General features: G+C 34.5%; 1 protein-coding gene across 1 annotated transcript; it reads right to left on the bottom strand.

The window, feature by feature from the left end:
* Positions 1 to 9,974: 9,974 nt before the first annotated feature.
* LOC104245154 (laccase-4-like) lies at positions 9,975 to 13,981 on the bottom strand. Its single transcript, XM_009800722.2, has 6 exons — positions 13,776 to 13,981; positions 12,588 to 12,739; positions 11,867 to 12,111; positions 11,631 to 11,759; positions 10,575 to 11,501; positions 9,975 to 10,345 (listed from the first exon to the last, which is right to left on the bottom strand). The coding sequence occupies exons 1-6, from the start codon at positions 13,863 to 13,865 to the stop codon at positions 10,215 to 10,217; spliced, it is 1,674 nt and encodes a 557-aa protein (XP_009799024.1). The 5' UTR covers positions 13,866 to 13,981; the 3' UTR covers positions 9,975 to 10,214.
* Positions 13,982 to 16,063: the final 2,082 nt, after the last annotated feature.

A 16,063-nucleotide genomic window follows, 5' to 3' on the forward strand; every position in this document is an offset into this window, starting at 1 on the left:
CAGAGTTCCGGGTAGAAGTACTCTTCGCTCAGGATGTTTTACGTAGCTTAACTCAGGTAGAACCGTTTCGCCTAGGGGGATCTAGCTCATAGTTCCGGGTAGAAGTGCTCTTCGCTCAGGTTGTTTTAAATAGCTTAACTCAGGTAGAACCGTTTTGCCTAGGGGGATCTTGCTCATAGTTCCGGGTAGAAGTACTCTTCGCTAGGATGATTTATGTAGCTTAACTCAGGTATAATCGTTTCTCCTAGGGGGATCCAGCTCATATTTCCGAGTAGAACTGTTCTTCGCTCAGGTTGTTTTACGTAGCTTAACTCAGGTAGAACTGTTTCACCTAGGGGGATCCAGCTTATAGTTCCGGGTAGAAGTACTCTTTGCTCAGGATGTTTTACGTAGCTTAACTCAGCTAGAACCGTTTCACCTAGTGGTATCCAACTCATAGTTTCAGGTAGAAGTGCTCTTCGCTCAGGTTGTTTTACATAGCTTAACTCAGATAAAATTGTTTCGCCTAGGAGGATCCAACTCATAGTTCTGGGTAGAAGTACTTTTCGCTCAGGGTGTTTTACGTAGCTTAACTCAGGTAGAACTATTTCGCCTAGGGGGATCCAGCTCATAGTTCCGGGTAGAAGTAATCTTCGCTCAGGTTGTTTAATATAGCTTAACTCAGGTAGAACTATTTGGCCTAGGGGGATCCAGCTCATAGTTCTGGGTAGAAGTAATCTTTGTCCAGGTCGTTTAATATGGTTTAACTCAGGTAGAACCTTTTTCACCTAGAGGGATTCAACACTTTATCAATAATACATGATGCTAACTCCGGATTCTATTTCCTTCCAGTAAGATAGGTTACCAACCCCTAGTTACATTTTCTTTAAGTAGTACAGGGTACCGATCCCTAGTTACACATTTATTCATTACAAATTTTATCTTTTTTAGCTAGTTTATACTACTGTTTCTGTCTGCCTTTCAATAAATTAGATATTTTATAGCTTTCACTGATAACTCACAAAATGTTCCTAGTCCAAACTGGGATAGAAATATTTTGTTCATTTTGTTCGTCTTTGATGGCTTTGTAGGCCTCGCCGTAGAGCACAAGTTATGACGATCGAAGCTTGCAGTTTCAGTTATCATCAGAAGGACGATCATAAGATAGTTGGAGTTAGTTTCGATGAGGTGTTAACAACTTGGTGTCTCAAGATTCATCTTCTCAAGTTCTGAGTAGAAAATCAAGCAATCGAGAATGAGCCATAATCTTTTCTTCAAAAAGGCATCAAGATCCAATCTAAGGTTAGCACAAGCGAGCAGGTCAAAAATCAATATTTGACTCCAAAAGACACATAGATAGGAATTTTGTACTCTTAGTTTGCAGACATATGTAGTACTCTCCTCTTTTTCTTTTGATGTAAGAAGCGAGTAACAGTAACATCAACAACAACAACAGTAGCAGTCTTAACTCCAGTGTCTGGTAGCCTCTGCTACCAAAATTTTCTAGAGCTACACTGACCTGATTCCTTTATAGCCAAGGATGTGTAGGCAACCTCAGAAGTTAGGTTCGGTCACGTTTTTAAAAAATGCTTTCAATAGAGTAATACACGAGCAAAAATTAGCTATGGCATTTATTTTCTTTGCATGAAAACTCTTTACGTTCTCGAGAAAAGAAAGGAAGTTGTAAATGTCACACCTCCTTTTTACCATCCCCGTAAGGGTATAAGGGAGTTTTTTTCAATTTAAGTGACAATCGAAATGGGATTATTTTGTTTATTCAGAGTCACCACTTGGGATAATTTATGGTGTCCCAAGTCACCGGTTCAAATCCCGAATCGTGGAAAGATTGACTCTGTTTATGGTCCGCGAACACAGAAATCCGGGTAAGGAATTCTGTTAACCCAGGAGAATATATTAGGCATTCTCGGGTTCCGTGGTTCTAGCATGGTCGCTTAAACTATTACAATTAGCCTATTATCCAATTTATTACATGTTTCAACCTATGGTATATTTTTTAACTTATTAACCGCTTTAAATTATTTAGGAAGATTCAATGTTATTTAAAACACGCCTTGAACCACGCCACATGAAATGCACCCGCGGTTCGCGACACATTTTATTTAACGCTGTTAAGAATTGAAATTGGGTCACATGAAATGTACACCCAAAATTAATAAATAAAAGAAAGTCAATTTAAATAGCGTGCCTAAAGCAACTACGAAATTTCAAATTAATAACAAGGTTTGTGAGGGCCATGGAAAATTCAATTGATGGTACACCTCGATTCTTAAAGAGCTAAAACTAATTAAAATGAGGGCCATGGTTATTTGATCTTGTTTATGGCACGCCTCAAATCTAATTGTTAGAATAATTTCTTGTTTTAAAATTATGAGGGCCATAAACTATTGGTGTTGTTTAATATGGCACGCCTCAACCTAAATAAAAAGAATTATTTTAAAACAACTTAATTTGAAAGTATTGTTTGCACAACTGCTAGTTATAGAGGAACATTGGGCTTTCAGCTTTTTAGAACCAAGCCTGTTATAGAGAAGGCCTCAGTAGCGATTAAATGAGGAAACGGGTTTGAAAGAGAAGGACAAAGCACGACAAGGCCTGGAACTCCCATTTTTCAAATGGCATCAAGGTATAGGCCCAAAGAGAACCCAAACCTTATGAAAAAGCAAAGGCTGAAGAACATGGACTCAAGATCGAGTCCACACAAAAACGTAGCCAATATTTAAACTCAACAAAAATACCAAATAAACCTAATTAACTTTCATCAGTACATAGCAACATGATAAAAGGATTTAAACACTACTAAACCATATTACATTTCTAAAAACAACATTGTTTGGAGTCCAATTGCACTAATGATATGAAACACAAAACTGTACAACATTCAACCTTAATTCAATCCCAAACTAGCTTATGAACAATTGTATGAAGTTCAAAACCTCAATTAAACCCTTTTGGCACACACCATAGCAACAAAACCCTATAAAGTTGTCATAGGATACTCCTGAATCTAAACATCAAGTCAAATTTAAAAATACTCAAACACAGACCAAGAATGATTCAACATAGACTTAACTATTACTGCAAACAAACTGGAGCCATAAATACAGATTCGTATTTAAATTAGTCCCGAGATAGCCTATAGACAATTGCATGAAATTCAAACCTCAATTAAACCCTTTTTGACACACATAATAGCAATAGAAAACCCCATAAGATTGTCATATGACAAAACTGAATTTAAGCATCAAACCAACTTTAAACGTGCTTAAACACAAACCAAGAGCAATTCAGTATATAGCTCGAACCTTAGTGTAATAGCCTAGAACATTTTCCCTATCCATGACAAGTTTAAACCAAACCAACAACTTAATAAGAGACGCAAAGGAACTAAAATTTCAACTTAACAATATGGCACCATATTCATAACATGAATAGACTAACAATAATGCATCTAAAATTAAAATATTACAAGCCATGAATGAGATTGAAGAATAAGAAATAAAACTCAACAAGAAATACTGATGTTTATCATATTTCCATATTCAAGTTTCATGTTACACTTCATGCATTATCCATAGTCCAAAAGGTACCTGAAAATCAAAAGAAAAACAATGAGAGTGAAGGATGAACAACAACAGTTAATCATCTCAGCAAACCAGCAATACTCAGTCTTTTTAAACCATTTTTGAATCCAGAATGACTAGATATTCTTAAGAAAAGTTTCAAACTATGAAGATAACAACAGAACTAAGCCAATTTCTACTAAAAATGCAAGATATTTTATGTGTTTTTCAGCTTAGCCATTTCTCAGCTTTTTAGTATTGTAATTCTCTAAAATCTCCCTTGAAAAAGAAGGAAAACAACCTTCTTACAGAGAACCCTCTAGGGCAGCAGAAATGATTTTTAATTTTCCAATTATCCCTTCTTCGATTTCCAATTTGTTCATTTTTACCCTGATTTTCCAGCCTGCTTGTCAAACTAAAATCAAACCCCACCTTCCTAGAAATTTTCTATTCAGTTACACAAGATTCTTTTGTCCAAACTCCCTATATTACCCTTTAAAACCCTGTTATTTACCCTCAGCAGATCACATGGGTCAAATCTGACCCAGGACCCAAACCAAAAAATGAAAGGGCTTCCCTTGAAACTGGGTCAGAAATGATCCCAAAGCCCAATCAAATGGCATAGCCCAAGTCAGAAATCAACTTCAATGGCTTAGAAAAAAAGAGAGAGAAGCAAATCCAGAATTACAAGATTTCGAAATCAAAACATGACTGAACAAACAACTAAATAAACTAGAATTAAACCAGATTAACAAATCTAAACAAAACCTAATTAACCTTAATTGGAAGATTAGAACAAGAAGGACTCTCAGATGAATACACTTAAATTAACAGATTAATCAAAATAAGAAAACAACCGACTCACCAGAGAAAGGAAGAAATAAAAGTGAAATCTACCTCTCATGCATGAACCAAATAGCGAGACATCTCGACCAGGTTTAAGGTTTAAATGAGGCTTGAAATGAGGTAAACTCAATACTAATCAATTGTTCTTACTAAGAACAATTAATCAGTATAAACTTCAGCTCAAACCAAACCTTAAAAACACTTTAATTTCTGGAAATGAAGCAAATTAGGGTTCGACCTTAGATTTAAAATTTGAGCGGATGGAGAGGGATTCGAGAAAAACTATTCCAGGTTTTGGGAAGAGGGTAGGCCAGGGGTTATGGGGTGTAAATTTGGTGGGGGTTTAAGGTAGCGCCGCCACCGGAGAGGGTGAGGGATTTAGGGCGGTGCTAGGGTTTGGGTTTCAGATGGAGGAGATGAAGTGAAGAAGCACGAGGGGATTCTGAAGGGATTCGGACAATTTTAAACGAAATGGGGGGAAGTGTTTAAGCCGTTAGATGAAAGAAAATGAAGGGCCCAGATTGATTTTAAAGCTTTGAACTCAAAACGACGTAGTCTCATGCCCATACTACGTCGTTTCAAAGGTCTTGGGGGCTGAAGGCTTGGACCGGTTTGGAGCGTGTTTTGGGCCAGATTTTGAATGGGTTGGGACAAAATTTTCATTGGGCTGTGCCAATTTGGCCAAAAACTCGACAGCCTTTTAACTTCTAATTCTTTTTATTTTCAATTTCTAATTGTTTTCTTCCTTTTTTTTCTTTTTCCTTTTCAAATTAGTTTTTTAATTAAAATAACTTACCAAATTAAACTAATTACTCAACACAGTATTTTCAATAATTAATTAAATCCTAAATTAAAAGAAAAACTATAAAATTAAAAAGTTAAAATGTAACGTGAGTCATTTTTTGTGATTTTTCATTTTTATAAAATAACTAATTTACTAATTAACCTAAAAAATGTAAAAATAAATCCTAAATGCAAATGCAATGTATTTTTGTATTTTCATGAATTAAATAAAATTAAACATGCACAGAAACATGAAAATAATATAAGAAAATTCTACAATAATTCCTAAAATGACAAACAATTAAAAGAAAAAAAATCTAATTCTTTGGAATTCTGTAGGAGTAATTCATGTGGGGCAAAAATCACGTGCTCACAGTAAATACCTAATTTTTGCCTTTTCTTTTCGGACATTATACCTTTTTTTTAGATTTATTTTGTATGTGTTTGTAGATTACTAGAATTAGAGTTCTTAAATATTGAGTGATGGGGTTAATATGGATTGATTTTGTTGGTTTTTAAGCACAATTGGCCCAAAACATGGACCAAATATGTGGCCCAATTGCATTGGACCTGCCCAACTCAAGGCCCCAACCAGACGCGCCAAAACGACATCGTTTTGGTTTAGTGGCTAAGATTTAATCTTAGCCACACATCTTGACTTGATCCAACGATTAATTTAATCTCTCACCTAGGTCCCCATTTTCCCCCCTTATCTCTTTCTTCTTCCTCTCTCTTCTCACTCTCTCCTCTCTTCTTAGAGACTAGCCTTCCGCCACCCATCTCAGCCGACCGGAAATCGCCACCGCCGGTGGACCTCGTCTAAAGACCATAAAACCTACACCAATCTCTTTCTCTCTTTACCCTCTCTCCTAATCCGAGCCCCAAATCCTCAAAACCCCTTCTAAATTTCATGAAAACGAAACCCTAGATAGCCGCCTCTTACTTCCCTCTTCGATTTCACGGCAAATCCGACCAACCCACCACACAAACTTCACATAAACATGTAGATCTCCAGGAGATCTATACTTTCCCTCTAGTTTTATCTCCGAAACCCAACCACCACCGTCGACCACCCCACTGCCCCCACCTCTGCCGCTACTGTTTCTCCATCATCGTTTCTTTCGACCCAAAAACCTTCTTTTTCTTCCGGCATAATGCTGGAATCCCTTTGTTTTGGCATTTGCTGGAGTGAAATGAGTGTTTCAAGGTCGGGCAGCTACTCCTTCGATTGGTGTAAGCGCCATCCCTTTAATTAATTTCTGATCTTTTAGTAGTAATATGTTAGTTTCTGATTTTAATTTTTTTCTGTTTTGGTTTGTTGTTTGTTAATTAGAGTTTAGGTTTATTTAATTGGTTATCACTATCTAGTTTAGTTTTTTTTATCAAATTATTATTAACCAAGCTAATCTTTAGTGTTGTCGAATCAGTGTTCATCTAGCAAGTTGTTTCGTCGATGTTACCTTTCGTCGATGATTCAATAATGTTTGTTTAACTTCTGCTTCATATAATAGATTGTAGTATTAGTCGCTTTATTTTAACTTGCATAGGTTGAACCAATTTGATCTAGTTCATTTGAATCCTCATTCTAGTTGCAATCTAAGTGTGTGTGCTTTTAGCAGTTCAATTAGTGAATGCTAGTTGTTTGTTTACTTGGTTTAGTTTGAATCAAATGGGGTGGTACTGGTTAGAGCCGTAAATATGGGCTTGGCCCGTTGGGCCAGCCCAGCCCAGCCCGTGATTTAGCAGGACTGGACTTGAATTTTTGGAGCCCATTAAAAAGAGGCTTTTAAGCCCGGCCCGAGTAAGTCGGTGGCCCGTGAGGCTAGACTGAGGCTGGGTTGGGCCGGCCCATGGGCCTAATAAAAATATGTATTTAAAATATATAAAATATAAAAATTATATGACACAAAAAATATCAAGAAAAATATCCCAAGCTTGAAGTTTACTAAGCTCATCATATTAAAAGATCAAAGTCTTAAAATGTTAATTAGTTTTAAAAATTTAATTATTTTTAATATTTAACTAATTAATATTGCATACTAATTGTAGATGTAGTATAGATGAAAGTGAAGATGTTAAGACAACTTTCTCACACGAGGATTCAAATGTATTTGATGAAAATGATGTGTTGGATATCCTATACACGTCATGGACGTTCTCTTGAATAGTTTATTTTGAGCTTTGACTCTTAGTGGATGAAATATAGTCTTGTATTTTACTTTTTTTAGTGTTTATTGTGATATATTAGAACATTATAAGTATTAAGTTTTGGGAATTTTTTCAATAAGATTTTTTTAAAATTAGATCTTAAAGAAAAAATATAAAATTATATTTTAAAAAATGATGGGCCGACCCGTGGGGGCCCGCAACCCACATAGGGCTGGGGTGGGCTGGCCATTATAAGGCCCATCAAAATGGTGGGCTAGCCCAGCCCAACCCGTCAATTGCTAAAGCTCACATGGGCTAGGCTGGGCTAGCCCGGCCCCACCCATATTGACAACTCTAGTACTGGTTTGGTGTAAAGCTAAAAGTTAGAATGTGTTAATCATGAAATAAGTACATGTTAGCTTGCTTTTACTGTTTAGGCATGCTGGAAATGCAAGTGCTCTGCTTTGTGTCAGAATTTGGTGAAAAGTGGATTGTTTTGGCACACAAAAGTTAGTCCTTTTGGACAGATTTTTGGTAAACCAAAATCTGTCCAAAAGGACTTATTTTTCCTACTTAAAGAGGTCATTCTTCACACTAAAACACAGACACTCTATTTTAGACTGAGAGAACATCTTGAGAGTTGGTTTGAATACAAAAAAACATAAAAAATTTCAACAGCTGAATACATAAAGAGTAAGCTAAAAATCGTGAGTTTTTGGTTGAGTCTTAGAGAGTAAAATCTTTTAGAAACATATAAGAGTCTTAGAGTTTGATTTTGAGTTCCTTCTCTTAAAGAATCACTACTTTTAGTGAGACTTCTGAGTTGTTTTTTTTAAACACGGATTTACAGTTATTTCGGCGTTGTTTCTGCTGTCTTTGTTGCTGATTTTCTGGCCTTTCACTACTGAATTCATCTTGTTATAAGTTAGGTAACCCTTGAACCTTTTGTATTGCAGATTCTTGATGATTATGTAATGATTTGAACCCGTTTGATTTGTGGAACGTGTAATATCTAATTTTGTAACTTTTATGATAAATGGTAAAATGATTAATTTTGAAGTAAGAAAAGTTTCTTGTAAGCAAAAAGTCAAGTAGATCCAGGGGTTTTAGTTTGGTATAATGGTTAATTTTTGTCATACGCCCATTTCATCTCCTGACTCATTGTATTTGTATTACTAATAAGCCAAGAGTTTTATCACTGTTATTTGCCTGCTGGGTTACCTTCAGGCTAACTGGATTATAGTATTTATCTATTAGTAGTAAATAAATTAGTAGTAGTTTTTTGGAACTAATAGGCCATAATGTATCATGTAAGAGATAAAGTAATTGGGCCCAATAAACTAGGTCCAGGTCTGAAGCACTGAAGCATGCTGGATGGCCCCTTTTTTAATAACTGTTGGGCCAAAAAACTCAATTTCTTCAGGCCCAATGACAATTAAGCTAAATGGCTCATTCCTCTCTTTTTTATAATAAATAAATAAAATGCTGGCCCATTTTTTCTAAGGTAACAAGCTAGCCCAAATGAATAAAAATAAACTTCCTTCCAATAGATCTAATAAAAGTGCATGTCTCTTTTAATAACTTTTTTTCCTTAATAGCTTAATTATTTTCAATTAATTTAAACGCTATGCAAATTTTAGGAATAAATGTAGCTTTATATTAGTTTCGTCAGTTTAATTAATAACAACAACAATAAGAATAAGGTTATAAGTAGGTTCAATATTAACTAAGTTTTATACATAGTCTTACCACCATTAAGCTTCAAATAGGCATTTTCTTTACGATAAAGATGAACAATTATTTTTCCATAATCTAACCCCTATAGTAATTTGTCTTAACTAAGATAAATAATTTCGTCTTAACCGATGTCGGGAAGACTCTCTTTGGAATAAAGACATACATAAAATGATAAGGTCGTAAGGGACACGTCTTGTTTCAATTCTTTCAAGTAATTAAAAGTTTTATTTAATTAACTTCGTGTAGGCTCCACTTTTGGGCACAACACACGAACTAAGGTCGGGAATACTCGTCTTGGTTAGTGTAAGCTAGAGTTGGAGATATTCGTCCTAGTTTGAGATTAATAAAGTCATCAATAATAAAAGAGGACATAGGCAAACATGAAAATCAAATAAAGCACAGTTTATCCAAAAATTAACCCAAGCCAATTCTAGTCAATAAAAGAGACCGTGCTAGAACCACGGGACTCGGGGAATATTTTACACCTTCTTTCCAGTCAACATAATTCCTTAACAGGACTTTGTTTTCGCAGACCAAATAACAATAGAGTCAAACCTTCCTTTGACTAAGGATTCAAATAAAAAGTGACTTAGAACACCTAAAAATCAATTCCAAGTGGCGACTCTGAACAATAAAATAATCCCTATTTCAAAATTGTCACTTTAATTGGAAAAACTCTTTAACCCACGACAATCCATAATATACATATCTTTTGGGGGTAAAAAAGGGGAATGACAATTATTAGTATAGTACCAAGTAACTTAAAAGAACTAGAACTTCGAACCCATAAGCTTCAAATTCTAGCTCCATCTCAGTTGCCTATGTTCTATTCCCCCCCCCCCCACCCTCCCCCAGAACAAAGAACTATGAATTAACAAGAGTAATCATAGAAAAAAGAGGTAACACAACCAATTTTTTAAACTTCCATTAACAATCACAAAAAATGTATACATTGAATACTCGTATAATTATTAAAATTTGGTTGAGAAAAAAATGTTCTTCTCTTTCAACTCAAGAAATGAATACATTGCTTATTGACTCTCCTTTCTCTTTGTTTCTCTTGTTGTAGTCTTTAGCCTGCTTTCCTACATTTTGCTTTGTATGTGAATTTAACTTCTTTCAAAAAAGGCCTCTCCATTTTTAGCATTTTGGAAGATCCTTTGGAGGTGGCAAAAGGGACTCATTTGGACCTTTGCCATTATCTACAAGCCATGCCATTTTCAATCCCCATGTTGTGTGTATCTCTAGATGACAATGCATAAACCAAACTCCTGGCAATTTCAAAAATAATTAAAATATACTAAAAACTTAAAATCTCTCTAAAATTTAAGTTAGCGAGAATAAGTGGTAGCAAAAAAAAATTGGGAGTCTAAGTATAAGGTAGGTCTTTTGGGGAAATTCATTTGTGTTGGCTTACATCAAACAATATCACACCATGTTAAGAATACCTTTGGACCGTATTAGCCCAACATTAAATCTAACAAACAATGATGTACGTACCTGGATTGTCAGCACGGAATCTTATAGCAACCCATCCTCCAGCAGGTACACCAACTGTATTCCTCTCAACAGGATCAACAAGATTAAAATTCTTAGGATCTGTTTTTGGATTAAAATTTCCTATGCCTTTACCCACTAGATAAAAATTGAAGCCATGCAAATGGATTGGATGGTTCTCAGGGGCTATAATTCCAGTATCCTGCAAAACTAATTGAACTGTATCGTTATATCGCAACCTATAAACCTTAGTCCCATTCGTCGTTGCCAAATTAGCTGGTCCTGTTCCTGTATAATTGAAAGCAAAAGGCGGGTTTGCTGGAAAATCTGTCGTGAAAACTCCTTTGATTCCGAAGAAATGTGCTTGTAGAAGTGCAGTAGTTGGCATAACAAATGTAACATTGTTTACACTAGCCACAACTCTGCTTCCATTGCCCTGTTTGCAACTTGGGCATGGATTAATCCCTAAACCTACCGTGAAAAATAGGGAATGATCAATTTTTTTGGGAACATTAGCAGGGTATTTTTTGGAATTCAGGCTTCTTAAAGAATCAAGAAAAGTGTTGGCTACAGGGGTGGCATTTTTAGGTGGGGTGCTAGTAAGTGAAATGCGGTTATTTCCTTGTGTGCCAGAATAATGTAAAGTGGCTATTGCTGTAACATTGTCAACAGCAATTGGTGCATCCATAAAAGGTGAAGCAGCAACCATGTATTTTCCAGAACCTTGATTGGCAGTGACAATTACATTTGTTGTTTGGCCAGGAGCAATTACAATTGTGTCTGTTTTGAAAGGTTTAACGTAAGTGGCATCAACTTCAACTACTGTCATTTTGTGGCCAGCAATTTTGAAAAAGAGTTCTTCGTTGAGTGCAGCGTTGATGACTCGTAACAGGTAGGTTTTTCCTGGATCAACATTCAATTTGTATCCACCTGCATATCATATGGTCCAAAAAATGTTAATATTTTTTTCCTCTTTACTAAAAATTGGAATGTACTTAATTGATAATTCCCTTTTTTCGATCAGTATATAAAAGTTAAACTTGCATAAGTATATATTACCTTGTGATGGGCAATTTGAGACGGGTCCCGGATGACCATTGATGGTGTGAGCGTCAGAAACATTAGGGGCTAATCCTGATTTTATGGCTTCATTAATCACAGCTTCGGTATCAGATTTCCACCATTCAGCTGCACAACATCATCAAAAATCAGAAAAACTTCCAATCTTATAGTATATAAATATTTCAAGAAAATAATGATACTAATTTGGTTAAAGGAAGTTAATTTTTTTTTACCTAGGAGCACGACAGCTTCGTGGTTGGGTTTAGGGAATGGATAAGGCACACCAAGCTTAGGCAAGATAACAATTGCACCATGAACAGTGGCCCTTAGCCACAAAATATGAGCATGCCAAAATAGTGTACCCCTTTGGCCTGTAATGGTGAAGTTGTACACATAGTTTTGCCCTGGCTGAATTGGACATTGTGTGATGTATGCTGGTCCATCTGCCCAACCTGTTCTAAGTTGTCTAATACCATGCCTGTATGAAAAAATATATGTTATCGTTGTACTTTAATCTATTGTCACATATAATCTGTCTTATTTTCTAGGTAATGAAATTCGTCCATTTTTTAGGATGATTACTTGTAGTTCTCTTTTGAGTGATGAATTGATAGGCATGGGCGAAGCTAGCTAGGTGGAAGCAAGGGGTTCACCTGAATGATCCCCTTTATCGGAAAAGTTATATTGTGCTAATATAGATAAAAATAAATATTGAAGAATTAACCTAAATAGCCGTCTACCAAATTGCTTAAACTAAAAATAACCGGCAGATATATATATATATATATATATAAGGGAAGATTCTAGTGTAGTGACAGTTGTTAGTCAAAAATTGCTTATGTCACAAGTTTTGATCTCAGGTGTAAATTCTTTTTATATTTTTTTAATCCCCTTATGGAAAATCCTGACTCCACATTGTATAAAAGTTAAACCGGTAGATATTAGATGACTTACCAATGGATAGAGAGATTATACTTGACATGGTTAACAACTTTGACAAGCACTGTGTCTTCTTCCCGAGCATAGATTGTAGGTCCTGGAAATTTTCCATTGACAGTAACAATGGGCTTTGATGAACAAAGGCGAGTCGTATTCTTCATTACCACCTGCCATGCAACAATTTACATTATTATAACTATACATTGTTCATGTATAGTTGACAAATTATTTTGATCGTACATATAAAGATTTTGCTTGTCTTAGCGTCAACTGGTTTGTTTTTATAGACCAACCACCTTTGTTAATTGGAATTTTCTTTTACCTAATTTTTGTTTGCCTTAGAGTTCGAGAAATCTACTTAACAGTTAAAAGAGCCAATCATTCTGGATTAATAGACTTTGTGACAGTTTGTTAATAGTGGGATGGAAATTTTCTGGTTTTCCTTATTTTATATTATTGCTAAGGCAAAAGAAAAGGAGAAAATTCCTTTTTCTCTAGAAGAAAATAGGACCAATATATATTTATTGATTAACTAATCATTTCAAGAAACTTAGAAAAGATGATTCTCTTCACATTTGTAGCAGATTGAATGTAAAACTTAAGTTGTTTATTGCTGGAAAAATTGATACTGAAAGAAGAAGAAAATAAGTACTCCATTTAAATATAAACTCATGCAGAACGCTTTCTAAAAAGATTGATTCTTTGACTTTGGATATATATATATATATATATATATATATATATAGGGAATATTATGCTTGTTATCACACTTATCTGAAATTGGTTGTGATTTTTTCCAAATCAAACATCCCCTCTTTAAGTGCCAACAACATTCTCCTTTGTAGAACATAATGTCAAAAAGTTAGAGCCTTATTATAACATACTCCCTCCATCCCAATTTATGTAGTACCGTTTAATTAGACACGAAGTTTAAAAAAGAAATAAAGACTTTTGAAACTTCCGATCTAAGCTTTAAATATTTGTATGACTATATGTAAAATAAAAGATTTAAACTTAAATTGTTTCTAAATATGGAAATATGATATTGTTTTTGTGACAAATTAAAAAGAAAAGTGTGCCACGTAAATTGAGACAGGGGAGTATATGTCTTCCATAATACAAATTATCCAACATTTGTGACTATGGTAATATCAAGAAACTTGCATTGTTGTTTACTGATGCAACAGTGCTAAGAGTACTTACATTGAACTTGTAATGTCGAATCCTGCATTCAACGACAAGAGGAAAAAGGCAAGCTGCCAATACTATGAAAAGGCGAACCCAAGAGTTCATTTTTGTCTCTTTTCTTGAAATTTCTAAAAGCACTTCTCTTTACAATAAGTGCTATAGAGATCAAATTGAAGTGATTTTCTCTTTAGTTCTGATGTCTTGTGATCTTGTTTGTATTCAGGAATGACCTGCCAACGCAAATATATATATATATATATATATATATATATATATATATATATATATATATATATATATATATATATATATAGTTGAAAGTGCCTTAATTTTCTGTTGTGTCATCATTTTCTTCAGTTAGGTGAGATGGATGTTTTGGGGTCATCTCTACTTCTTCTTGAACAGCAATTTAATTTCTTTCATGCAATTTCCCCCTCAATCATTACTTGCATTTTACATAAAGTTCAAAACTCTGTGGACCATCATAAATTTGCTAGTTAAGCTATTAGTTTGTTTATGTGAAAAACAAATTTCCTTTTGGATTTAATAATTGTCTTTATTAGTTGTCTAAAAAAGGCACCTCATGTGTGCAGGTGGTCGGATCATATTGGTTCTATTGTAATGTATGTAACACACTAAACTTATGCAAGAGGCCGTTCCCATGCATTCATAGTTGGGTAATTAAATTTATATTCATATCTATCTAAAAGCTAATATCAACTAAATTGGAATTAAGGCGTAATTGATTGAACTATCTAAAAACAATCTATGATGCTTGGTGATCTTCATGTCCCACATACAACAGATCAATTAATTCAAGGTTTGGAAATTTCAGTAATTTTATATGATTTTAATTTTAAAGCCTAACTCAGCAAAGTATGAACTGCATGCATGGGATGAAAATTGGCTTCTCGTGAAGAATATTACATTGCCCCATATATTTTGCTACGTCACGGTTTATGGCGGTCGATTTTACCAAAATAAGACATGATAAATTTGTCTAAGACAAATGATACTTAAATTCACACGCATATTACTAAAAATTTTAAAAATTTATAAGTCAAAATGTAAAAAGAAAAAGAAATCTTCTAAGTTTGATACATCGTCGGACTATTAGAACGATACATAAAGCCGCAGAAAGTTGAAACTTTGGAAGGATGAAAAGCCTGTCGATTGTCTCAGACTCACAGATAAATCATAGGCTAAAAGCGAATGAATGATTGGAAAAAAAAGTATTTATTTGCAAAAGAAAAAAAGAAAAAAAAACAGTTTCGAACTTTTTTATTTTTGCAAGCATGTCGAAAAGCAAAACTAGAAATTATAGAAGGTATTGTTAAAAAGGGAATTAGCTAAGAAGAGTAATTTCAGGTCAATACTAAATAGGATAAGTATAACCATATTTATAATTACTACTTACTTTTTAAGGGTAAATACTGACTTGCCTCATGTTCTTGTGCCAAACCATATTAATACATTATGGTTAAGTGATTTAATGAGATATACATGCATATAATTCACAATGGTTAAGTGTATGAAGTTCATATACAAAACACGTGTCATGCATCTATTGGTTTGGTATAAATATTCGATACGGATAACTTTTAAATCTCATAGGTTTTTTATCATCAAAATAAAAATCTAGGTTTCCCTTATTGTAGCTTGATTTATATATGGCAACATTAAAATGACTAAAACAATCCTTTTTTTTTCTTAATAAAATCGCCATAATCATGGTAGTGTTTGCATAAACTACCGGTATATTAATATTAATATTAAAAATAAAGGTATGCAGAATCTCAACAAAAAGATGTGTAATAACTGTAATATTAATCAGGCAGGACCTCTTATGAAAAATGATTATTATTTACCATAAAAAGATAGGAAATGAATTAGAAAACTTCTATTTTTTGGGTTGTCGGTGAAGATCTAGTAATTATATTATCATAGAACCTTAGAAATTTGAGGATAATATATAGATATGACTCCTACTTACTAAATGTAGTAAATATTGGTTGTTAAATTGTTTTCATGGGTTTGCATCATTTTACTCTTTGCTATCTATAAGACATTTAACATTGTTTCAAAGCAAAGATTAAGCCAACCGTGGGTTTTAACAACTTATTAGTTGTCAATCCCCTTTTGCTCCAGCTCCTACCCACTCCTACGAATCCTGTCCCTTCTCTCCCCGCCCCCCAACCCCCCCACACCCAACTCCCACAAACCCCAAAAAAGAGAAAACAACAACTACTATATATGGCGCCTCCAATTTCAAGCACATTATATTGAGATAGATTATATGAATT

The sequence above is a fragment of the Nicotiana sylvestris genome, chromosome 7 (assembly GCF_000393655.2).
Source record: "Nicotiana sylvestris chromosome 7, ASM39365v2, whole genome shotgun sequence".
In the NCBI taxonomy this organism is placed as follows: domain Eukaryota; kingdom Viridiplantae; phylum Streptophyta; class Magnoliopsida; order Solanales; family Solanaceae; genus Nicotiana; species Nicotiana sylvestris.

What these genes read in the sequence shown, in the direction of transcription:
- LOC104245154 (XM_009800722.2), bottom strand. Translation starts at nt 13,865, where the DNA reads ATGAACTCTTGGGTTCGCCTTTTCATAGTATTGGCAGCTTGCCTTTTT. An exon ending in TATAATCTCTCTATCCATTG is followed by an intron (nt 12,112 to 12,587) that starts GTAAGTCATCTA and finishes TTTTTCATACAG; the next exon opens with GCATGGTATTAGACAACTTA. An exon ending in ATTCCGTGCTGACAATCCAG is followed by an intron (nt 10,346 to 10,574) that starts GTACGTACATCA and finishes TGAAATTGCCAG; the next exon opens with GAGTTTGGTTTATGCATTGT.